The sequence below is a fragment of the Cololabis saira genome, chromosome 13, assembly GCF_033807715.1.
Source record: "Cololabis saira isolate AMF1-May2022 chromosome 13, fColSai1.1, whole genome shotgun sequence".
Lineage (NCBI taxonomy): Eukaryota > Metazoa > Chordata > Actinopteri > Beloniformes > Belonidae > Cololabis > Cololabis saira.
The window spans coordinates 17,754,287-17,780,629 of NC_084599.1; the positions used below are offsets into that span (position 1 = coordinate 17,754,287).

Sequence of the window (26,343 nt, forward strand, 5' to 3'; positions counted from 1 at the left end):
TTTGATCTGCAGCGTGCGCTTAGTTTATGATATTTACTATATGTCACAGGCCGTGCACTTTGAGGAACCTTAATCTTTTTACTCTCTTTTTGATGCTCGTGTACGCTTTCATGCTGCGTTTCACTTTCAGACAGCGTGTTGGGCAAAACGCTCCACTGCTTCCATCTGAACTTGCACGTTTGTGGTAAACGTTCAGTCATCCAAACCTGAAAGTACGCTGGCCGTAGATGCAAGAGTCAGATTTGAAGTATTAAAGAAAACATTGGTGGGATTTCTGGCTTCGTAAATTAGCGCTACATGCTAATTCTAAGTACCTCAGAAACCTTGGGAATAAGTGGCATCTTTTCTAAATACCAGACATTTTCATGAACTAATTTCATCCTTCTCTGTCACATTATTGTCCCTGCATTTCCACGTTTCTCCTGTGTCATCTTTAATGCCAGTTCTCCCCCTCTCAATGCCCGTTAACGGACATAACTACACACCCGTCAGTAATGGCGTGTATCGGCTGCAGCTACAATATTAGTTAACTTGGCCGAGTTAAATCGTGCCTACTTGTGGGTTGTTTTCATGCCGTATACATCTGAAGTGACACCATTATCACTGTTATGGATCTGTAATCTGAAATACAGCCACAGTCACATCCTCTCACTTCCACTGAAGTGGCAGCGCCGTGGCGTACCGCGTGGTTAAGCTGCAAAAGTAAACGCACGCAAAAAGCAAAAGAATTCATAGCTCCATCGCTCGATACATGAAGGAGGGGTAAGAGGGTAAGTGGGTAATGTGGGTTTTTATGTAGGCATGCAAGTTCCATCTGTCACACACTTCCTGTGTGATTAATGTTCCGTCATGTGTCCGGGCTAATTTTGATCTGTAAGGCACAAACACAGAAGCTAGGACTCGCAGCGTACACGTGCCTTTAAAGGCCCTGCTGTGTGCTTCCAGGTGTAAATGATTTTAGGTGCACGGCCAAACACAATGGAGCTGGAGGCTTTTTACAGCAGTGAAACAGTGAAAATTACACTGCCTTTCACATGCCAGGGCATAATTTAAAAGTAAGAAGAATTGCATCAACATTATCACGGCTGAGCTCGGCCCATCGTCCAATAGCTTGTAGACACACTCTTGGAGCAAGAACTTGATTTGTTCTTCTTCCTCATCATTTTGGAGGAGTTCCAGTACACTTTTCTAAAGATTGCATCAGTTCATCAAGGTCTTTTTTAGACACATCTTTCACAATGCCCCTCCGCGTCATTCCGTCTGAGGTCTGGGCCTGACTGGGTCACTGCAACACGCTGATTCTTTTCTATTTCAGCAAGTCTGTTACAGATTTACAATCACTGTCCTGCTGCATGACCCACCTTCAGCTGTATTTCAGTTATTGAACAGATGGCCTCATTTCACTCTTGAATACTTTACGGCTGCCTCAAAGAGAGAGAGGTGCAGGGGGCGTGTGGCTTGTAGGACTGGTTCTTGCTGCTTTTCTCTATTAAACTTTTACACGATCCACGTTGTCACCATCTATCTCCACTTTGATCTCAGGATATTGTTATAGGAGTGTGGTCGTTTGTTCAGATGCAACTTTTTAAACCCCATTTTACCATTTTTATTAAGGATCAGGTAATCAAGCACATTTGATTAGCAGCATCTGGCTGCGATTTACTTCCTTGGTTCCCCTGGAGGCATCACTTCCTTTTTCATACATTACCGTCGCTTTACTTTGTTTTCATCTGAGATCTAATTTTAAGACGTCATATCCATACATATTATTTTTCTCAATTATTTCCTGATGCATGAAGCCTAAGAGTTAAAAAGTGTAGTTTCCTTTTGACACGACTGTGTGTGTATGACAGACAGGAAGTGGTGAAGTCACGATAAGCCCTCCAGCATGGCGGTTCAAGGGTGATAGGTTGGAGGTTGGGTGATGCAGCAGAGTGGACGCTGATGAGAAATGAATGGCGAGTGTTTCCCATGATGACTCACGCCACCCTTAGAGATATGACCTCATACCCTTTCCTTTCTCCTAATCATATCGCAATATACCACACCAACCAGGCCGTGCGGCCGCGTTGCCGTGGAGACAAAGAGCCCCTTTGAAAGCGTGACAGCAGCTGTACGTTACGGAGGTGTCTACCTACATGTCACCAGTAAGGGCCACTCTGTGGTCAGTAAATGTCAAGCTGTCACAGAGGAGAATGTCTTTGTGTTTAGCTCGCCGCAGAATGAGATGCTTGTTGTTGCCGTGTATAAATAGATCGGTGACTACATGGCCAACATTTCTCCGGAAAAACAAAAGGACAGTGAGAAGGCTTCTTGTGTTTCCTGCAGGACATCTCTCATATGAGACATGTACGATGAGGATAATCCATAGGTGTTTATTGTAGGAGCTGATACGTGGAGGTTAGTGTTGAATGGCAGCTGCAGCCCCCCCCCCTTACCTCCTTGGCGCAGGCACAAAGCCCGCTCTGGACTGGCAGCTCGGGAGGAAAAGCTGCTGTGCCTGCCAGTTTTGTCTGTGTGTTAGTGTGTGTTAGTGTGTGTTAGTGTGTGTTGGTGTGTGTTGGTGTGTGTTGGTGTGTGTTAGTGTGTGTTGGTGTGTGTTGGTGTGTGTTGGTGTGTGTTAGTGTGAGGCTCAAGCCGCTGCTGCTTATGAAACGGACAGTAGTTTCCATGGGCCCGCTTCCTGTCCATTCCTACTCACTTTCCTGTTGCACAAATGATGTCAAGATTTCATCTCTGGGCCTTTCCCCCTCTTCCTTACCTCATGCTCTGGAGTACAAATTCATCCTTGGAATGTTTTCCTTTTTTTTTTTCTTTTTCTTTTTCTTTCACAACACCATTCGGCGTGGTCCACAAATCCTGATGTATTGGGGTGAGCCACACTTGGATCACTTCCGTCAGACGGACTGCTCATCGCTGCTCGGTCGGGGGTGATGGGGGGACAGCGTTTCCTCATCAGGGGAATTTGCCCCGGCTCACACCTCCCCTGCAGACAGAAGCACATCTGGCTGCAAACTCATCATGTTCCTGCGGAGACTTGCTAAAGTCACGATTCAGATGATTAGTCTGAATTAAGCGGTCTTTAGTATTTCACTTTGCCTCAGCAGCAACATCTGGTTATTCAGATAGATATGTAACCATGTCGAGTTTCCGATGTACAAGTCCTTCTCTGCTACAGCAAGCAGCTGCATATCGGTTCTTAACTGAACACTGACTCTGTATTTTACATCTTCTGGCTCTTCATCTGGCCTTTCTCTCTGTGTCTGCCAGGTCTTCTACGTGTCCGACCTCTTCAAGCCCCGAGTGAAGGCGGTGACGCCCCCGCCCTCCCCGATCAAGAAGGAGCTTCTCCCTTCATCCGACATCATTGAGAGGAACAACCACCACAACATGGTGTGAGGGACGCCTCGCGCCGCCCCCCCCCCTCCCTTCCCGTGCCTGAGGAGCCCAACACAGCGCTGCTCACCTCCCATCGGACAGTAGAATGTAGCGACAAGAGACGGTAGCTGCGTCCTAGACGGCATCCTCCTCCCTCTCGCGGTGCCCGCCGGGGCGCTTTGTGGACTAGGGTGTCAGATTTGAGATTTGCACAGCAGAGTCCACCCACACTATCCAGACGTATTATCTACTATAACTTTTACCTACTTATCAGCATTTGAGAATATCCTTTTGAGCACAAACGAAAAAAAAAAAAAAGCATCGACAAAATTAATGAAGGGATCGACAACTCGACAGGCAGAGCTGAAGGCGTGGAGGCGGGATGGAAGGTTAATCATATGAAGGGAGAACACTTGTGAAGAAAAACATATGACAAAAAAGAGAAAAAAAAAGACAACCCCCCCTCCCCCAGCCTTGGGAGAGAGGAATGTCCTTCCTCTCTGAACTCTGTGGCCTTGGATCGCTGTAGGACAACAACTTCCTTAGCAAAGGGAAGGATATTACTGCAGAACAGAGATATTAGCAGGATAGAACGATATAACTTATAGCACTGTTTTAACTTCATTGTCCGTCACCACTTGCTGCCTGAGATGTTTAACTGAAATAAGCGAAAGCGCTGATGTAACGAGACAGACGTTAACTCCTAGAAACCTTGCAAAAGAGCTGTGCAGGAATGGCACGCCGGTCCCGTTTGGCCTTCATAACAGAGCTAACAGCTAACAGAGCTGTGTTTCTGGTGTTGTAGTCGTTAGAAAGTGAAGCCCTCCAGACTCACACACACACGTCTGTCTCCGGACCAGCACGCCGAGCTTCTTACAGTGGACGTTCAGTGCAGCCCAAACCCGGGATGTTGCAGTTCTTGAGGTTAGATGTAGTAATGGGGGGGGAGGGAGGGGTGTATTCTGTGGAGGGAGGGAGACAGACTTCCCAGCCTCCCGGCACCGGCCAGAGACGTGCGGCTGTGCCGCGCGGCTCCCAGGTGCCCGGGGCCGCCCGTCGGCCTCCCTGGACAGGGAGGTGGTGGGTGGACGGAGTGAAGGGGTGTGGTCTGTCACCTTGGAGACGGTGACATTTTACAGCTAAGCTGGCACATTGTTTTGGGATGATTTGGGCTCTTTCTGCTGGCAAGGAGGGGCTCTCACCCACCCGATCACTCATTGGCAATGGATGTTTGTCGCTCAGTGTGTGTATGTGTGTGTGTGTGTGTTTTGTATTATCTTGTTCTTGTACGTAAATGTGAGTGTGTGTGTGTGTGTGTAGGAGCGCTGCGCCCTGTGAAAAGAGCCCCCTCATGATAAACTGTGTGTGTGGCAAGTATAATAACACACACACTGTCAACTGTGCCAAGTGTGTGTGTGTGTGTGTGTGTGTGCGTGTGTGAGCGTGTGTGTGTGTGTGTGTGTCCATGTGTGTGTCCGTGTCCGCCACTGTGCGCCAGAGAGCAGGTGAACGTTATAAAAACTGTGGATCTAATATTTTTATTTTCAGCTTGGAAGCATCTTTAACCCTGCATGTTTATAGCCTGTCCCGTGTAATCACTAACAGCTGTACAGAGCCCAACTCAGAGTTTCCTTTTATTTACAGCCGACTCAGATATCCTCATCCAAGATCACACGCCGCCATGTTGCACACCTTTTTCATCGTATAGTCCGTCCTATCAATTTAAAAAGCCGTTTTCACACCCTTTTTACAAATATATAAATAATGTATAGATCACTAAAGTTTAACTCTGTAAGATATTTTTTCTTAACTTGTTTAGATATATCCACTATGATTGCAGACCTGTGTTCTTTACAAAATGCTGCTTAAAAAGCATCGATTGACAGATTTTTGTATCTATATAACTAAACTATTGTAGATTGTAATAGTTATTTCAGTATTTGTTATATGCATAAAAAAAATACACCCTCAATTGTATTGAAATTCAATATTAGTATTTTTGTATTGTCTCATTTTTTGTACAAAAGAAATAGTAGCAATGCTGTTTTTTTCTGCTAAATGTACTTAGCTCCATTATATGTGCTTTTAAATAAAAAGCTCATTATGAACACATATGTTGCTGTTTTGATTGTTTTTGTTGTTGTTATATTTTACTCAATGGACAGATTTTTTTAAATTTTATTATATTAACACAAAATCTGCTTGAAAGTAATCCTTCTGTCTGTCATTTATACCTACTCATTCTTATTTAAACTGATGTGGATGACTATGATGTACTGATGTATGTGGTCCCCTGTGGCACGGATGATGAGCAGAAAGAGGGTTTGGTCTCAGTGAATTTAGGGACTCAAGATAAGATGATATACCCCATTTCTAGTACTTTTATAGGCTCAAACCTTTCTAAAACAGGAATGAGGACACTCACCTTCTGAACAACTGTCACAAATGATCCCTTTAAAAGGTAAGATGGTGGTATGGAGGTGTAGTATAGCCTTAATTTTGTTAATACGAACCTTAAACAAGCTTATCTGTCGTAAATAATGGGGTTTGGTTATTTATTGGAAGGGATTAAACTGATGATTACTGGGTGTTTATGTTGGGTGCCTTGGTAAAACATCTGGAAGGTAAGAAAAAAAAAGTGACCAGCAGGTTGAACTTAGAAGAAAATTGTTCAGCAGATACAAAACAATTACTGATAACAATATCTTTGAAGTCTAACTCTCCCTGTGCCATTTTCTAAAGTCTGAAGTATGTAGTAAGGATGGAACATGGTTTTCATTTTGACACGCTGACCACGCTGTACATCTGTACATCCACCTCATGAACATTAATTGTTTTTTTTTTTTTTTGAAAATTTTATTTATAAGATTTTTCAAGTATAAAACACATACAAAACAGCAGAGACAAAACATAATGAAAAAAAAAACAAAAAAAAAAACAAAACAGATCAGGCCCAAACAAAACAAAAACAAAACAAACTGCCAGCAGGGATATAGTCACGTAATAGTAACACTTATGCATGTCAGCTCACATACAGAGTCAGGGAATACAGGTAGAGTAAAAAGTCCAGGACAGAGTCCACAGTGTCCAAAGAGTGAGGTCCAAGCGTAGACAAGGGGGCAGAGACTTGACTGTGTCTAGCTTAACGTGGACTAAACAAGACAACATGGGATGGAGAGAAGAATCCAACATCACTGGTCCAGAGGGCGATGTCTACCATTTTAAATATACTCAATAAAGGGTCCCCAGGTATCCAGGAACTTGTAGCGGGTGTCTGACAGAGTATACCGGATTTCTTCCAGGTAGATACAAGATACCATGTCATTCAACCACTTCTTGAAACAGGGGGGAGAAACTGATTTCCAGTCTCTAAGAATAACTCTTTTTGCTACCACCATGCCAAACATAAGGGCTTGCTGCAATGATGAGGGAAGAGTGAGAGAGAAGTTGGAGCAGCCGAATAAAATCAGATGACTGTCAGGGGTCAGCTGTTTACCATATATAAAACTATACAAATTAAAAACATCCACCCAGAAGTTCTGAAGCTTAGGGCATGAACATTAACTGTTATCAGATAATCAGCACTGATCCTCCATCTGAATCACGTTTAAGATCAACATGTGCCTGTTCGAGGTCTGGCTACTAGAAGACTACAATGTTAGTTCAAAACCGTACAAAACATTAGATTATGATAAGACTAATTCATTTTTATATGATTAAGAAGACTTTTTCTTCAATGTTTGTGTACTGAGATGTAAGTCACGGCACTGTTCAGCATTGCTTGATCCTCCATTTATTGATAATTTAATTATTTATATGTTCAGCTTATTGATCATAAACCAATCAAGCAGAGACTCCAAAGTAGAGGGGAAACACAAAGAAATATGAATACATTTGTATTACAGTCTACTGTAAAGTGTTTTTCAAACTGTGTTTCAGCTACTGGATGCCCTAAATTTCTGGATAAATAAAGTATCCATCTTTTTATCTATCTATTAAGTGACACACAAGCTATCGGTTTAAACATGGACTTTCCTATTCAGCGTCCTTTTTCTACATGTACTGTAGAAAAAGAAGAATCTGACCGTAACTTATTTCAAATGGAAGAAAATGCGTGAGTTTGGTGATGAACTATTTAGAGATCAGAACATGATAATCAGAACTGTGACGGCCATCCTGGTATTGCCCCACTGACAGGTCCTTCTCTGTCCCGCTGGATGCTTCGCTCCGGTTTACGTGTTTTACTTATGCGTGGAAAATGGAAAGCAAAAGAATATTTGCCTCCCCTTTTCTTCACTCAGCTTCACCAAGTAGATCGATTCAAATCTGCGCCTCAAGAACGGTGATGGGATTTGAACCATGAGGCGTGTGATGCCTCACAGTCCTGGTTGGAACCGTGGATGATTGTTGGTTTTTCATTTACAAATTCCATTTTCCGAAAATTGTGAGAAAAAATTCCAGTGTGACGACGATTCCAACGAAAGAAAGAAAGAAAGAAAGTAAGTAAGAAAGAACGCTAACTTGGCCTCCAGTGCAGTGAGGGGAAGTCTCTCAGTGGCAGATCAGCTGATCTGAGGTCGGCTGTGACAATAACAACACCTAGCAGAGATTGACGATGCCTGCGAACAGCTGGTGGAGCTGAGGTCAGCCATGCATGGCTGTAATAGTAGAGGGCCTGCTGCCGAGGCAGAGAGCCCCATGTTGTGGTCTTGTTTGGCAGCGGCAGAGCAGAGCTGGCAGAGGGCCTTCACAGGAAGGCCAAGGCATTACACAGTGCTGCACCGCTCTCCTAATGCGCTGGGTGTGCTCCATCACAGTCACATACTGCAGAGTGTGTCCACTCCCTCTGTCTCTGTTACTCATGCTCTACCTGCTGCCTTGACCTCGGTGTTCTGCCTTCTGTAAAATGTCAAATCCGACGTGCAGCTGCCATGTGAAATTCTCGTAATCGGTGATGTTGACACTTCTGACATAAGCTAAGGCAGATTACGTCTTCCTCTGTGGGCTGACAAATTTCTCCACCCTGTGTCTTATAAAAGCTTTTCAGAACTCTCTTTGGATGAAGTCAAAAGTGTGTAATGGTCCTGTGAATAACAAGGAATGTTTCCACTACATACTTCAGCCACACGGAGAATTCACTGCACACTAGTGGTGCAAGAAAAATATCCACTTCTCACGGCAGAACCTGACACATGGAGCAACTTTGACCAACTTTTTTGTGTGTCAACTCAACTGACAGCTGGTGGTTGGAAGTGGCAGGTTTGCTCGGCTAGATGTTAAAATTCCAGGATAATCACGGCTCCTTTCTGAGCAGAGAGCCCGGCCGATAACATACTGTATGTGTGCACATACCAGGCACTTAATGACCGATCAAATGCGCTGCAATCTGAAAGCCTTTGCTTTGTAAAGCCCTGGCCACATGCAAGTATGCACAAGTGGTAAACAAGTGGGCGACAGTGAAAGACCACCTTTAATCTGTGTTCTGCTCAGCATGGTCGTTCCGAATGGGCCAAAGTGGTGAGCGTGGCACGCTGGTGCAGGTGATCCAAGGCACGTATAACTAACATATTCTTCCGCTGCCATGAAGCGGCTGCAGTTAGAAGGCCCACAGCGAAATGGTCCACTGGCATACATGATATAAAAAGCAACACAGCATAACAAGAGTGCCACTGTAGGTGGCTCCGGTCGGGTTTGAGTGTTGCCAGTGAGTGTGTGTTAGTGAGCTGGAGCTGAGCTGCGGTGGAGATGAAACCTCCACGAGGGCCACGAGGAGGCCTCCGGCTCTGAGGGCCCTTTTCTCCGCCCTGCAGTGCTGGAGGCAGAGAAGAAGCCCTGCGTGCAGGGCTGGCATGTACAGAGGAAGGCCTTCTGGTCACGGTCCTGCACTTCCTTCAGGGGAACTGGGAGCAGAGACTCCCAGCAGTCAAATGTTTACACTGTGTCCGAGTCTGCTTTGCTGGGTTTTTGCACACATGAGGTGTGTAGACATAATATGACCCACCCACATTACACACAGAGGATGAAAGGGGAAAACCGGTGTGTAAAAATGAAATAGGAGGAGAATGAACCCGAGAAGTTTGGCACCTTCAAAGCTGATGTTTTCCACCACGACTTAAAAAACTCAAATTTGGAGATGGAGATACTCCTGAACTCCGGGATTCAACAAAAATACAGGCACTAAAGAAAATAAAGCAGCCTTTCAATAAATGAAAAGAGGATTGATTATTTTTAGCATTAACCCAGTTTCTCATAAGTCTGCAGTATTCTGTGACCATCAGTGATTAAAATAATGACAATTCAAAGCTCAGGAGGCACATGTGTGGGCAGCATGAGGATTAGCAAGGATTAATATCACCTCTTTGTTTCAGCGCAGATATTCTGATCCTTTACATGTGAATGAAACCTCAATCCAGGGAGCATCAAATGTCGTTATTAATATTGCGTTAATTGCGGCAGACAGGAAGACTGGATTAACCTAAATATCCTGTCCCAATTTGAAGGTTTTATGTTTCCTGTATGGAGTATGAGTAATCAAACTTACCCCATGCAGAAACATCCTGTTAACCAGTTGGGGGGGGGGGGGGGTTTGAGGGTTTTTTTGTAGTTTTTCAGCCACAACAGAAATATCTCAGTGAGGATTAAATATCCCTCACACTGCATGCAGCCAGCACTATTTCAAGGCTCATTGCATTCGGTTCATACGATACACAATCAGGGTTTATAATGAAATATCTTCAAAACCAACAGTTTTATTGACATTTGCTGCTGTTCATGCTCATTAGTCAGGACTTCAGCCAAAAATAAAACATTTTCATCATTGGCCCACCTGTCTGTTAGCCCGATTTAACAGAAATAAATTCTGGTGTCTGTGGCTGAAAATGCACCAGATACCCGACCTCATAAATGTTGATTTGTTTGACAGGGTTTTTAGATTTTCACATAAATAATTTTCTGTTAGACAAACTATTCTGAATTCCTGAATGCTCAGACTTTATAACCTATAATTTATAAAAATGTGGATACATTGATGAATGCCAATCAAGCACAATGCGGCGCTGCTCTCCCACAGCTCATTCATGAGGATGAATCCCCTCCCAGGGAGGAGTAAAGGTCAATCAAGAGGTGAGGAAAAAATGGTTAGGTATGAAGATGGATGAAAAAATACACTGACAAAAACATTCTGCAACCCCAACTATTTACATAATGTGAAAATAACAGACCATAAAACCCTTTAAGGTTGGAAAATCTGATGATGACAGGCATCTTCAGTTTCATTCTTTATTTACAGAAGGTCGACACGAGTAGATTTTATTCATACCGCTGAAACATTCTGTGCCACATATATTTTCACGAATGTCAAAACAGGCCTAAATTTCTCTCTGTGAACAGAAAGTACAAATTTACTCTGCCCACAATTCATGAATAAGAGCCAGCATCTGTCAAAATGTATTTCAAGAAAAAAATGATTGGACTATAATACTTTAAACTACAAGAGAAATGGAACAATTTTTAGTTCAGAGGCGTGAGTGTAGAGGTGAAGTCGCCTTTGCTGCACAGCACATGCTTTTGCAGCAGATCTCTTCAGCGCCTCTGCTATGATGTCATTTCATTGTTGTTAATGTGTGACGAAGTGCCATGAACAGATGCATAGTTTCTGTAATTGACGCCCTGGGATGGAAGTCCAAGACTTTAATATGCTGAAATATAAGATATTAAAATGAGTGCAATTGTTGCGTGGTTGAAATCTGAAGAAATCTGCGTGAAGGCAGTGGGGTGTAATATTTGTTACTTGGCAGCGACTGGGCTGACGATGTCACGCACAGCATCAGCAGACAAGACTCGTAAAGTCACTCAGAAGAAATGGAATCTCATAGGCAGCAGGTCAGTATCCGGGGTGCAGAGACATTCCTCCGCAGTCTGGTCATAAGAAGCGCCGCAATCCCTCCTCTGTTGCAGACAATCGGTGCGTTTACATGGGAAGTTTAATTTCTCTTTAATTCAGAATTAAAATTAAATCCAATTTAAAATGATTAAAAATTACCATGTAAACACCTAATTCCGAATGAAAATGGCCATTAAGCCAGTAAGTGGCTGGTTTATTCAGATTTTAAATCCGAATAGAATAATTCCGCGATCATGTATACATTCATTCTGCTTTAAATTAATTACAGTATTTCTGTGCTGCTCGTTCCCTCGCCCGTCTGTCGCTTATATTCCGCGCTGGGCTTGTTTTCCAAACAAAGTTTCAAGATGGCAGCACGCAGTAAACGGTGGTCAAGAGCAGAGACCATTTATTTAATAAATAGCTTGGAGGACCTGGTCCTCCATGTTGTTGCTAATCGAGTAAGTTTGTTTTCTTCCGGTAGACGTAAATACGTAAAGAAGTCCACCCCCCTATCCAATCAGAACCTTCCCAACCCCCAGACCTTAAGCGGAATTGGATAAAGCCGATCAAACGTGTTTTCCATGTAAACCTCAATTCGGAATTACTATTTCCATGTAAACCCGAAGGAATAGTTTAATTATGAATTATTTAATTAGGAATAATTAATTCCGAATTAAAAAACATTATGTAACCGTGGCCAATGTTGCTGCCGTGGTAGCAGTCTCTGTTTCCCTTTCTGAACTCTCACTGGAGAGTTGCTGGAGTCTACTGTGTGTTCCTGCAGCCACAGCTCAGTGAAACACATATTAAACAGTTCCTGGCACTCCAGACTTGTCTTAATTAGTAAAGTAGACTGTGAAAAGGTTCCAGGATTACCAGCAGAGAGTTTAGCTGCACACATCCAAACCAACAAAAGGCCAAATGTTTTAGTGTAGTGTTTTAATAGGGAAAAAATAAATACATCTCGAAATGTTGCAAAGAAAAACCCCAATATGACCGGACCTGCAGCCACTTGTGCAAGACCAGTCGACCTGAAAGTGAAACCAGGTTCAACTCAGTGAACCCCTAAATCCCTGAATGCCCGGGCTGTAGACTTTCTGTTCTGTTTCTTAAATTTAAAAATCTGTTTCATGAGCATAACATCTAATTGCTTTCTGCACCGAAGGCAGCGTAGCCCCTGCGTGACTTTCTGTCTCCATCTGGGTGGAGAGCTGGATGGAGAAAGAGTACACACATAGAAGGATAATAAACTTCACAGATGTTTGGGCAGCAGCTAATTAAGTCATCCTCACATAAATGGCCTCCATGTTTATTTCCTCTCCCTCTCTCTCCTAATGTTTGTCTCTCGTCCAAAGATTTGTTCAACATGCATTTCAGAGCGCTGTTTCCCACCTTCATCACAAGCACATTCTTTCAGTTTTCAGTTTTCAGTTTTCAGTGAGCGCTAAAGCTTCTCTCACTCTCCCAAATCCCCTAATCTCGCTTCGTCCTGCATGGAAAAGACATCAGTCCACCGTCGGCCCGTACGGGGGACCGGACAGGTCAGTAAAGCAGCGCCGGGATTTGATTGCTGTGAACTTTTTTTTATGAGACATGATTTTTACAGATGCTAAAAAGTTTTATTGGTGGTAATTTCCATTTTTCTATACGGAGACACGGGTTATTGGCACTAAAGCACTGGTTAATAGATAAACTTGTTGGGGTTGGGTGGACAACTGCTGGCGTCTTCTCATTTACAAACGCACGTACAGTAGACACGCAGACCCCGTTACTGAAGACGGCAGCCAAAGTGTTTGCAGATTGAGGGCCTTTACCAGGAATCGGCTTTCATCTGCCCAATTTCTTCAGAGGAGATGAAGAGAAAAAGATGGAGAAGAAAGGGAACAGATGATGAAGGGCAGGGCTTTCCTCTTCTCGGAGTTGCCAGGGGAAATTCTGCCATGCAGCCAAAATCATGTCAACCCCGGTGGTTTACCTGCTCATGCACAAACACATGTTGCTTCCTCGAACAAACAAAGCGGAGACGTGCTCCTCCCCTGCAGAGTCCCAGGGTTTTTATGAACAGTCTTAAACTTAGCTCCTCTGGCTGTGATTCAGTGGTTGCTTCTTGATTTACTGGTCATCCATGTGAGTGTGTCTGCAGAGCATTTTCACATCTTTTGTGTCATTGTGCAGGGAGCCAGCTATGAGGTCAGCACTCAGGGACCATGCATCTGTCTTGTTGACAACTAGCTGAGTACCCGCTCCAGACGTTTAGCCCATCCATCATACTCACGAAGCCGTGATGTTTGCTCACAGGAATTTACTGGAAAATACGTGTTTTCAGGTTGAAGACTGCAATTTGGCTGCAAAGGAGAAATTATTGTAAATCCTGTGATTCAGCTTGTGTATTATTGGGCTTTTCTCACGGGGAGGAGCCGCGTGATTCATGGAAGTGCTCATTTCTGGCTACGTTAGGGCTGTCAATCAAATCATTTAATTGAAAGATTTTTATAATTACCTCACGATTAATCACAATTTTTTATTTTCTGTTTACCTTCAAAAGATCATTGTTAATGTATAATTTGAGAGGTTAAACTTTGTCCCAAAAAGCAACACTGATTCTGAGTAATTTGAAGTAAACAACCCCATTTTCAGTTTTTAATAAACATATTTACAACCGAGTTCAAAAAATGACTTGGTTTGTTTTTGTTTGATTTCACATCCATGACAACTCTGAGGGGGGTTCATTTTTTTTGTACCACCTCAGCTGAGTTTATATGAAGCAATCCCTTTTTCCCAGTATGAGGCGTATCATTTTCCCTGATCAGCTCAGCCAATTGCATTTTTTTTTATTCATTATACAAAGTTAAGGACATAAATCCTCAGTTTATGCTAACTCAGTATCTGATTTGGGCACCAAAATAACATGTGAAACTGGATATTCTGCTGTGAACATTCGCCAGCAGCTCCTTCCACGTGGATCAGCTGAACGAGCTTTGATTGAGATATTATTGACTTTGAGTCATTCTTTTTTATTATTTAAATCTATGAGGAAAAAGTCTTCCAAACCACACACAAAGGTCATGTGCCTGAAGCTTTGTGCATTGTATTTTACAGTCTGTTCCAGCTGCATTGGGCCAAGAGTCATGTTTCCTCTACCAACCGTGTGTGGTGTGGCAGCGGGAGGCGGCGGGTGACCCGTGCTAGTGGTGCCCTCATTTTATCCTCTGCTACTACTTTCTTGACTTTCTTGGGCCTCTTTCAGAATACGCAGTTCTCAGAGTCAATGAACTCCTGGACTTTTAACATAGCAAATTACTTCCTGTTTGATAATTGGGAGATCTGAAGTCTATTGTACTGCTCATATTATGATTATTTAAGGACACTCACACACTACACAATCTGACAACTCGGCCAGCAATGTCATCACTCACATGACATTTCATCAATAAACCACATGGAAAAGAGGCGTAATAATGAGCTGGCTGATAGCAGTCCATCGCCATCAAGGTTTATGAAAGAACTGAACTGAAAAGAACACACAGACTGACCTATACTCACACAACACACACATAAAAAACGCACGTTTAACCACCCTCCATTGGCTGCAGCCTCATGCACCTGCCTAACTCTGTTTATTCTCTTATTCTCTGTTCTCTCTGGACGGGCTGTATTGGAATGAAATTTCATTGTAAAATGACTGATAAAGGAATCTCATCATTAGCTGAAAATGATCCGAGGGAGGAAACACGCGGCGCAAGCGGTTTGTGCTATGATTTGTTTTGAGCAAACGCTGTTGCTCAAACAGGGATTCCCCTGACGGCTCAAGATATCTGAACCCGTTTAATATCAGTCAGCTGTCGGCAATAGTATCAACCAGAGACTTTGACAAATACTTCTGTTTTTCACACATAACAATCAAGGGGTTACTCCCAAACACTGGCCAACTGGCCACCAGCCCATTTGCAAGCTCTGCGACTGTAAAGTCAGACCTTTGTGTTGTCAGTGAGCGCCCTTAGTCCTCTCTGCCATAAGGCTACTGTGGCTCTGTGAGGTGCTTCTGTCATTGTTAATGGGTGAAAATGCCATACAGTGATACGCAGGTGTGGCAAGAGACAACCTACACCTGAGTCCAAAGTTACTTTGGTTGGTTTTTGCCAAAAATGGGAACGGGGAAACTGCAAGAACTTGAACACGCTTCCGAAGAAGCTCCCTGGTACCATAAGTGTTAAGAATGGTTTAGTAGTGTATTCAATTGCATCAAATTGCGCCAAATCATTCTGTGTAAAAGCATCATAGTCTGTGAATTGTATCATTCCTCAAGCATGGAGACGGATTTTTGATTGTATTATTAAAAAAGAGAAATAAACTTGTGTGTATGTGTCTCCACAATGCATCATCCAGGCTTTCCAGAGATGGTTGAAGGTTTTTCTGATGAATCGCGGCAGAAATTCAGACTTGACTCACAGTTTCCTCAAGGGGGCTGTAAACATCCGTGACTTCAGCATTCTTTATCTGTTCGTGTATACACAGTACACGTGCAAAGGCATGCACGCTGGGGTTGTTGCCAGATGTAAACTATGAGTACGTCCATTGTGAGGGTCTGTGAAGCCTCAAGGACATCATGATTTGTAGCAATTGGCAATTATTTACTCTTGTATACAGTACATCGATAGATCTCATTATCTGTGTGTGCGTCTAATTTTTTTCTCAGAACCATGACTCATTCAAGAAAGAAAAAACTACTACAAATACCATGTGTGACTAACAGGAACTGACTAAATCATTAGTCTCTTACTCCTCACAGGACAATTTGCATGCCACCCCCCACCCCCGCTGTATACCCATACGTGCAGATGCAACTCATAACGAAACGGAGTGAGTCAAATCCGTGGAGAATAAACAGAGAGCACTTTCACTGCACATGAAATCCCCCTGCAGAGCATTGGTACTGAGCACAGCTACAGAAATGTTTCGAGGTGTGGCACAGCATTGTGGGGCGTCCTTGGCCAGATGGTCGTCTTTTATCTTCCTGAGGCCTGGGCAGCGACGAGGGAATGCCTTCTCTGACAGTCTGCACAATGAGCCTCCGTGGATGTTTTATGGCTTGTCTGCAAGACAACAGCAATGATGTCCTTATTGCCTTTGCATGTCAAAGAGCTCAAATCCAAAAAGGGAAAGAACGTCCGCCGCACTGACGACATAACTGCTGACGGCTTGACATTTTCATCCGGGACGGCTTTAGTTATTTAAGGACGCATGCTTTCCAAGTGCTTGTTCTTTCATCTACCGTGCACGGCTATCAATAGAGCATGTTGACAGTAACAGCATCATAACTATCAGACTGACCGGCACAGTTGCATGTGACTTATTCACTGCAAACAAATCAAACACACTTGCTGGAACTCCAAACTCAGCCCCAGCTGTTTCAAACGTTACACCAGACTCTAGACAAACTGGATGCTTTTGACTTCAGATCTTTCTCTTTTATTCCTCATCTTCTTATTGTGTTTGTATGTTTTTTTTAATTAAACCCAACGCCAGCTAAGTTTAAGAACACAGTTTCTGTGTGTCTTAGCTTCTTTCTGCAAGTAGTAAAAAAGTAGATAATGAACATTTCAGCAGAACACAAAGGCAGGAAACATGTGACCCACCAGAAGGCAAAGTGTCTGCAGAGCAACTTTACTGGTTTGGTTTAACAAAATCAGTTTAATTAGATTGTAAGAATTCAACTCAGGAGCTTATTTGTAGTGTAAATAAATGTCAACATAGTCTTGAAGGAAGGGAGGAAAACCACACAGCTCATTGGTTCCATCCACATACACAAGGTCATTTGGCCAACACATAATTAGCCAAGAATCTCTGACAGCGTTATACTTTATGGTTGTTTAACAACCTGTGTGATGCCTTTTACATGCTCAAGGAGACTGTTAGTCTTAGGACTATAACTTACAGGAAGTCCACTACGTTGTGGTGTTAGTTTTAATGCTAAACTGAGAAATGTACGGTATCTTATTTTTGGAAATAGCATGTAAACATTTACAATATCTTACGGGTCCTCCATATCAATATCTTACAAACTATTTTAGTCAAATTCTTGCCCCCTCCACACAGATAAAGACTTTGTCTTCACTGGAGGGACAAAAATCATAGGAAAAAAATCAAATGTTGATTCTTTCTTTGTGAAAGTTGCATTAAATGGGCTTCCAGGTGACTTAAAGATCTAGACCTGAGTTCTGTGTTAAGAAGCAAAATACAACGGCAAGACAAAATATGTGAATTAATTCAACATTACCTTTTGCTGCAAAGGCTCTGGATCAGGGCTGCGTTTCCTGTACAAATACAAAGCATCAGGAAATTCACTGAACCTTTGAAATGTTGTAACGATTTAAGGTTTTAGTGAAAACATCGTTAAAAATATTATTTTTGTTCTTTTTTTCTGGTAAGATGAAGTATTTATATCCAAGAACAGACATTTTTAGCAACAACTTATCAAACATTGCCAGCTCACTTTACAACTATATATTTGTTGATGCGCAGGTGATCTTCTGTTGCCGGGGTAACTACCTGCCTCTGGTTAAGTCTGCCATTGTCAATGTTGCAACCAGGAACTAAGCTTCTAACCTCAGGTCAAGACGGGTCATTTCAACGGCACGACTTAAAGACACTGTGTCTGAGCTTTGGTTCAAATGCCGGTTTTGGGAAACATCTGTTTGGTTTTACGATGATCGTTTTGTGGAGCGTATCAACGTCGATGCCTCCATTGTTCAGACTATAGTTTCAGGAAACACATGCATCTCACGTGCTTCCAACTGTGTTTGGGAAACGTTCAGTAGATCTGAATTATGTTCAGGAGGGTCTTTTTTCCACCTTTTTGAGCTCCATGATATTATGGGATCATCATTCGCTAAACTTGATCATTAATTCTCCACTCGATGATGGCAAGTAGTCCAGACCCCGAGGCGGTGATACAAGCCCAAATCATGATGCTTCCTCCACTTTTTCTTTCGCCGTTGGAATTATTATCATAATATGTCATGTGTGTCCGTTTTTGCTTCATATGTAATGCTGGGGATTCTTCCCAAAGCATTCAACATTGTTTCATCACTTCACAACCCATTTTAGATTGCCATTGCGTCTTTTATTTCTTCTTTGTTTTAAATTTTATTCAATTTACTTTTTTTTTTAAAGGAATTCCTTAGGTAAGGTTTTTGTGGTACTGGTTGTTGTTGTTGTTGTTGTTGTTAAAAGTATACAGACAGGAGTATGGGGTGGAGAATGGGGAGGGGGGGTCATGAAGCAAAGGGTCACAGGCTAGTTGAAGCTGCACCGGCTGAATACTGCAAGTAAAGCCTCTGTCCATTTACTTTTTTTAAGTGTGAGACACCCATGAACAGAGATGTTTGCCTTTTCCAGTGATTTCTCCTCCGTGGGTCCTTTACCTCATCTAGGATTTTGCGTCGTATCCTCTCAGGCATGTCGGCTGAGTGTCTACTTCCAGGAAGAGCAGTCACAGCACTAAACTGTTTCCACTTCTATACAGCAGACTGACGCATACTTGAACACATACAGAATACTTTGTGTCCCTTTCCGAATTAGCATTGATTAATTCCTCTCGATGGCGTCTTCAGAGACCTTTTTGTGATGCATGGTTCACATCAGCAGATGCTTGTCATAAACAGCAAATTTAATAACTGTCTTATCAGTCTAAGTAGCTCTGAACTACACCTCTAAACTCCTTTCACTCCCTTGACTCCAGTAATGATATGTAATAATAATAAGTAGTAGTGCTAGCAGCAAGCCCGGATTACCCAATGGGCATTATGGGCGGGCGCCCAGGGGCCCACGCGCATCAGGGGGCCCATGGCCGAGCCTCTTTTTTTTTTTTTATTTAATTTTTTTTTTTTTAGGGATTGGGGCAGCTAGAATTGGAGAAACCCGTAGACTGTATATAACCAATAAAAATCACGTTGATTTTTTTTTTTACCAAACTGGAATGTTTTGATTGGTCAAACAGCTAGCAGTCGGACGTCACTGTCCTTATAAACGCCGCACTGACAGCCCCGAGTTGTGGGAGTGTAGGAGTTTGATTGGAGAAAGATGAGTGAGAGAAGTGGTTGTAGTAAAAGAAAGCGGAAAAGAGAAAAGGAGGAGAGGGAGGAAACTTTTTTAAAAAGTGTGCCTTCCATCCAAAGCAGGGATGAGGAGGAAGAGCCGTCGTCGGCTCCGCCGGTACAGCCACCACCGCGCCAGCTCCGCCGGAGCCGGTCCTGCCGCCGGGTCCTCCGGAGGAGGATTCTGGACAAAGCGCGACACAGCCGGTTGCTAGTTGTAGCCACAGCGCGCCGGGGGATGCTGCTTGTTGGATGTACACGCCTTGTACATCCAACAAGCAGCATCCCCCGGCGCGCTGATGGCCATTGAGTCTCAGCTCGTCAAGAAGTTGGACTTTGATGAGATTGTGACTGAGTTTGCGAGTAAGAAAGCAAGAAACAAGTCTTTCTGGGAGAGTGATCATGAGAAAAGAAGATGGGAGTAAAATGGAGAAAGAGCTGAGAAGGAGAAAGAGAGAGAGAGAGATGAATGTGGGAAAAAACATTTAGAAAAAAAGAAGAAAAAAAGAGAGAAACACAGAGGAGGAGAGGAGAGAGAGAGACACACAGGTATTGTTTGTGTGTGTGTGTGTGTGTGTGTGTGTTAGGACAACCTATATTACATTTATTTTTCATTTTTATTTAATATCATAAGGCTTTTAGTCTAGTTGACCAGTGCTATTTTGCATCCTTTTTGTATTAGCAGAACATGATGACAGCCACACTGAAACACAGATGAGAAGGAGAGGAGAGAGACAGACAGGAATGAGACAGACACAGGTATTTTGTGTGTGTGTGGGTTTGTGTGTGAATAATGTAGGAATCTGACTCTGAATCCACAATCTGGACTTGTGGAGATGAAGCAGCTTTTGTTTGCAAATGGTAATGAGTAACAATATGCTGATAGTCTTGATATTGTAGCTGCTTGCTGAGGAAAGCATAGTTGCAAGTATGTGTAAATCCTGTATGATGGAGGATATCTACAGGTGCCGATTTTGTCCATTGTAATCATACAGACAGTACCCTATCAGTGTAAATCCTGTATAAGCTACAGGTGTTTCCAACAAATAGCAGTCCATAATTCAAAACCCAGTTTGTTTGCATGTTTGTGTGTTTTCGGGGGAGAGGGGGGGCCCATCAAGAATTTCTGCCCAGGGGCCCCTGCCCTCTTAATCCGGGCCTGGCTAGCAGTAGTTTTAGTAGTAGATTAAAAGCAATGATCTGTTGTCCCTGGGTTCGGAGATTACTGGCATGAAACAATAATAAAACTTTCTTCCCATCATTTTTTCTGTCTATCCTTCTTAATAGACTGGCTTTTGTGTGTAAATGTGTAAAAAAAAAACCCTTGCTCAAGTTTGTGAGAAGCAGAAGAGGTGGGAAAACCCCCTTTTGTGTGTTCTGTGGGAACCTTTCATAACCTAAAAAAAAAGGTAAATCACAAATTAAATACTCTGCCTGAAGACCATGGCGGAGTCATGTCATCGTCATGCCAACTTCCATGTAAAATATCACATCTTACAGTAAGATCCCTCATTTCTTTTGTAATCAGTGAAAAATTCTGGTAAATCTGGTAAATCCATGGAATATTAGCTTTGTTTCCACGGAAAAGCAATTCATCTAATTCCCAAAAGTCTGGTCCAGTGATCGTGTTTTCTTTGGAGCTTCCATTGTGGTAATTAAGGGAAAGAGGCATGAACAAAGTAAATGACGCACCCCCCCCTAAAAAAAACCAACCCAAAACAATTAAACCGAAGTGAGGAGTGGGACTAATTATTCAAGTCTTGTACTTTGAAACATCAGCATTGTTAAAAGCAGGAACACAAGCAGATCTATGGTGCATGGCAGATCTCGCTCCCTTAATCTTGTCCTCTTTTTGTCAGGATCTGGATAGCACCTAAGATTTAAAACAACCCCCGAAGGGGTTACACGTTGTTATTTCTCTCACCCTTCATCTACCTTCAGCCCCGCTTCTGTAACTTCTCTGGCTGCCTCCCACTTCTCCTCATCCCTACATCTGGTTTCCATCTCTGGTGAGATTACAAACGTAAGCAGTGCATCAGCAGTCCCCTCTCAACCCTCTGACCACTATTAACGTTGTGTTGTGCATTTCCCAGAAAACTGTGACGAGAATTTTATTCAGATGATGGGATCAGTTGTTTTCTTTTGCTTTTGCTTTTTTTTTTCCCTGAAATGATGCAAAGACAGGAAACTGCACTGAGCATGAAGAAAAAGTGAAAGAAAGAGTGGGGCTGTTGTGTGATGAATAACAGGACACTGACCGTGACCTCCAAGGAAGAAAGGTCGAGGGGTCAGGATGCAGAAGATCATGTGTGAGAGGTCGTGGGTTCACAGGTAGCGGAGAGAGCTGCAGGATGAAAGGTAAAACAGTTGTTTATGGTCGCTGATGCTGCAGAGGGCACAGCGAGGGCAGTCCTGCTATCTGGGGTGTCTGTCTCGGCTCCCCGCTGTGACCCAGATCCCCACTTCTTGTCTCTGTCTATCATCTGCTGTCTGACCCTTTGTCTGTTCGCATCTCAAACTTTTCATCCCCAGTATTCAGGGTTGGTGTACGGTGGCATGATAGTATGGTGTCTAGGGAGTATGTACTCTAGATTTACTAATTGCAGAGTATAAGACAATTAGTATGGTTACATGTGCATCTAAATCGAGCTATTAGCAGTAATCGAGCTAAGGTGGCTGGGGCCAGTCATTAGCTCGGCTAACCGTGGGTTGCGTCTACATGCTGAAATACACTGCAAAAACTCAAAATCTTACCAGGAATATTTGTCTTATTTCTAGTTAAAATGTCTCATTTTTAGTCAAAAAAATCTCATTACACTTAAAACAAGAGTCATTACCAGAAAAATAACTTATTTGACAATTTTCACCTGTTTCAAGTAAGATTTCAAGATTTATCTTCTCATTACAAGCAAAAGAATCTTGTTCCACTGGCAGATTTTTCTACTTATTTTAAGTGAAAATCTACTTTAAACAGGTGAAAATTGTTGTTTTTTCCAGTGATGAGTCTTGTTTTAAGTGTAATGAGATTTTTTTGACTAAAAATGAGACATTTTAACTAGAAATAAGACAAATATTCTTGTGAAGATTTTGAGTTTTTGCAGTGTAGCTCGATTTAAGGCCGCATTATCTGGCTCTAGTAGCTCGATTTCAAGAACTCCAGTTCGGTTCGACTACAGCCCAACTAAGGTGTATGCCTGGCTTTTAAAACTTTGATATCAGGCAGAATAATGCAACTTAGTGCATGTTAATGTACTGAATGGATTAAGAGAGAGTAATGTCAGTAGAAAAGAAGAAGAGACCAAGACACTGACACTTTGTGATTGTTCACACAGACAGTCCTGCCTGTACCTGCACGGGATCAGAAGCAAATACACGTGATCAGATGCATGTATCCTACCTGTATGGGTTGCTATGGCGATGGTGTGGGCTTTCCCACTGTGGTTTTGGCCCATCTTTCTGAAAAAGCTCCAAAAGCACTGGATCCTGAAGTTAGCAAAGTATGAAAGTATTTACGGTAGTTAGAAAGTATGTTTTTTTTAAAGTAAGCTGTTCCGAGAAAAATGTAACTGGTTGAAGAAATTACAAAAAAAAGAGAAGGAGAAGGATTGTTGGTTTTATTTTTGACCACACAGACCATCTTAAGTGTCAGTGTCTCTTTTTTTAATCCTGTTTATCAAAAGGCTTCCAGCTAGTTATCTTAATCAGTTTTGCATGATGCCGACGTGCCTAAATGAGAGGAAAAAGATTTCCATTCTCTTGCAGGTTGAAATGAAAAACTGACATAAATAACCTCCGGCCCTGAAACAGAGTCTGTTGGCTCAAACACGCATGTTTTCATAAGTCACAAAATGCTGTCATGCTCCTATTTTTTAAGCTTGAGGATTTATGTTTTCAGACAATTTAAGTTCGGACAAAACATTAAATCCATGAATCTCAAGCTAAGTCCATGAATCTTAATCTTAATAAAAACATCTAATATATAATAATATATCTACTTTCTTTAGCTTTGCAAACAACTGTTATTGATATCAACATTTTGCCTTAAAAGGCTGCAAAACTGAACCAGGTACATTTGTACGATAACTCGTACAAATATTGAAATATTTCAGATGAAATGTAAAGAATTCCCTTAAAAAGAAAAAAAACACCACTCAAACAAAACAATGGAGTTATCTTACTCTTCAGACAGATAAGATGTTACAGGTTGATCACAATATTATTTATTTGAACACATTATCATCTACATTTTGGACATTTTCTAAACACTGGGATCTGATGCGCCTCAGCAGCGAGAGTTGCTCAAGCCAGATTCCAGTGAAGTGTAACTCTTACTGCAGATGAAAGGGGGACGTTTGCGTCTGCACGGCTATATTCACATGATTATTATTATTATTTGATGGGGGTGATGCAGAGGTCTCAGAAATCCACGTATCAGATATGATACACCTGGTATTAAAGGGTTGAAGAGGGCTTCATCCTGGATTTTGATCTCTTATTGGCTTTCAAATATCTTTATTTGCCCTTCAGTCCTGTTTATATACGTTATCCCATGGATCCTAATCTCTTGTCTGCATTTTCATTTGCTGCCTTCTTGTAACATTTGTATCTTCACATGGGAGCTGAACAGGGCACCCAGTTTGTCTGGTCTCGTGGAGCCGGGGGTAAGAGCAGGAACAGGGTGGCAGGACTCCAGCGCCATGGCTCGGACGGTTTACGCTGACAGTTAGAGTTTGTGTGCAGGTTAGGGCTCAGGTCCAGTTGGGTAGTGTCCTGTTTCCTTTCCCCCTTTGCAGCTGCTGTGGTCACAAATCCACAATCCTCCTTTCACATTGACGCAGACATGCAGTTCGAACATGAAGTCGGCGCTCCCATAGCTCTGTCACCTACAGGGAGGCAGGAGGAGACAGAGACGGAGAGACGGACACAGGGGCCTCGGATTTGGGAATTTGATTTGTACCACTCTCCACTAATACACCTCTGGAAAAATGACGGACAACTTCCGAAGTCAGAGTTTGTGTTTAAATTCTATGTACTTAACGTTGACAGAGGTACCATTTAGAAAGTATGCCTGCGGATGTGAAACACGAATGCAGTTTACATTAAGCCTTTAAGTCCTCCGGCTCACAGTGATTTATACACATCCCAGAGTCTCTGCCCTTTTCTTACAGCTGCCATAAAACAAGATAGCAACAGGTTATCTGAGCAAATACCTCTCCGAACGCTCACTGAGCAGGAGGCTGCACTCAAACGGAGATATCCATCTGGGATGGGCGTACCCTAACGTGATTGACCCCTCGCGTCTGCTTTGTTTGGCAATGTTGGAAGATGTGTGCTTGGGGATGGTAATGCATGTACATGGACGAGGCGTGTACACAACACATGCATGACTGTTCTTTGACAACAATCATTTGACAATGTAGAATTCAAAACTGTGAGAGGGCTGTATCTGACCAAAAAAGCCTAAAAAAAACATCGTGAAAGGCAGTAGCTTTGCCATCATATGTTCTGTCGGTGGCGGCTGGCCAATAGAGGGCGCCGCTCCACCAGTCACCACAAGAACAAATAAATAAATAAAATACTTCGAAATATATGTTTATAGTTTTTTTAGATGAGCGAGACAATTCATATACAGTATAATTAGTGAGTAAAGCTTTTTATGTTCATCTATGTTGTCTAAAATACTGATTGGTCACGTGTTTCCTCCCCGGGGCCCGAGGAGATCGACATAAAACAGCTTGGACCTGATCAGCCATCGCTATCGATCAACCATCGACTCAGTCTTTGTCCAGGAATCTTGCAACGGTTCAGACAACATACAAAATATCAGGTGAATTAATATGTGTGATGTTTAATATTTCTGATATTGTATTATTCCCTGTGATGCTTGAACTTAAGAAAGTTGTTTTACCTCGAAAGCAAAGCTTAACTTTTATCTTCTGGTCCTGTTCAGAGGTTCCCTCCCTACTTTCTCTGGAGAAATGTGTCAGTCACTACGTTTACATGCACTAACAGAAACTCGAATTGTTGCCTTGATCCGACCGATATCGAATTTTTAAAAGCCATGTATACACATTAGCCGGGCTGTAGTCCAACCAAACTGAAGCTCTTGAGATCGAGCTTTTAGTGCCAGATAATGCATCCTAATTCTAGTTATTCCTGCATGTATACGCAACCCACGCTGAACCGAGACTCCCCCTTCTGGAAGTGACGAGTCGCGAAAGCCAGAATATCAACACAGCAGGAGAAGAATAAGACGAACAATAAAGAAGGAACGGGAAGAATGCCATTCAGAACGCCCTTAAATTACTACTACTACTACTACTACTACTACTACTACTACTACTACTGTAATTTAGCAGATGCGTTTATCCAAAGTGACCTACATCTGAGAGAACAACACAAGCACAAAATCACAGGAGGGTTCAGCTGGATAAGTACTGGTTAGACACGGATGCTGCCATGCCAGTGCTAGAATGTTTGGGTTTTTTTCCGCCTAACCCAACAGCCCCTTTATACAAGAAAGCTACGTTTAAAAAGACACCATCATGCGATCATCTTGTCATAAGTGCATGCAGCTTACTCAGTGCTGAGTCCTGCAAGAGCTGGGGAAATCTCCTAACTAATTCTGATGAGCAGAGAAGTTTACTAGATGCAGAAGTGCTCCTTAAAGAGTCTTTAGCTTGCTCTTAAAAGTAGGTCCAGACCCTGTAGATCTGACAGAGTTTGGTAGGTCGTTCCACCATCGGGGAACAATGGAGGAGAAGAGTCTAGTTACTGATTTCACGCCACATTGTAGTGGAAGCACCAGGCGTCTTTCACTGGCTGAGCAGAGCTGTCGAGAGGGAGTATAGTTCTGGATGAAGCAGTGAAGGTGCTATTTGGGTAATTGTTTGGTAGCCAGAAGCAGAACTTTGAACTTGATCCACGCTGCAACTGGAAGCCGGCGCAGGGTGATTAGCAGCGGAGTGACATGAGCTCTCTTGG

General features: G+C 42.7%; 1 protein-coding gene and 1 long non-coding RNA gene across 3 annotated transcripts in view; one reads left to right on the forward strand and one right to left on the reverse strand.

The window, feature by feature from the left end:
* plpp3 (phospholipid phosphatase 3) overlaps nt 1–3,806 on the forward strand; it is a 29,020-nt gene extending 25,214 nt beyond the window's left edge. For both annotated transcript variants that reach the window (XM_061738085.1, XM_061738084.1), the window contains exon 7: nt 3,271–3,806. In XM_061738085.1, the coding sequence (XP_061594069.1) occupies nt 3,271–3,399 (129 nt within the window). In that variant the 3' untranslated portion in view covers nt 3,400–3,806. The remainder of the gene's footprint in view (nt 1–3,270) is intronic.
* An 11,609-nt stretch (nt 3,807–15,415) lies between these two features.
* Nucleotides 15,416–26,138, reverse strand: LOC133457772 (uncharacterized). Its single transcript, XR_009783901.1, has 4 exons — nt 25,940–26,138; nt 21,618–21,703; nt 17,541–17,577; nt 15,416–16,356 (listed from the first exon to the last, which is right to left on the reverse strand). It is a non-coding gene; the product is annotated as an uncharacterized LOC133457772 (long non-coding RNA).
* Between the last annotated feature and the right edge of the window lie 205 nt (nt 26,139–26,343).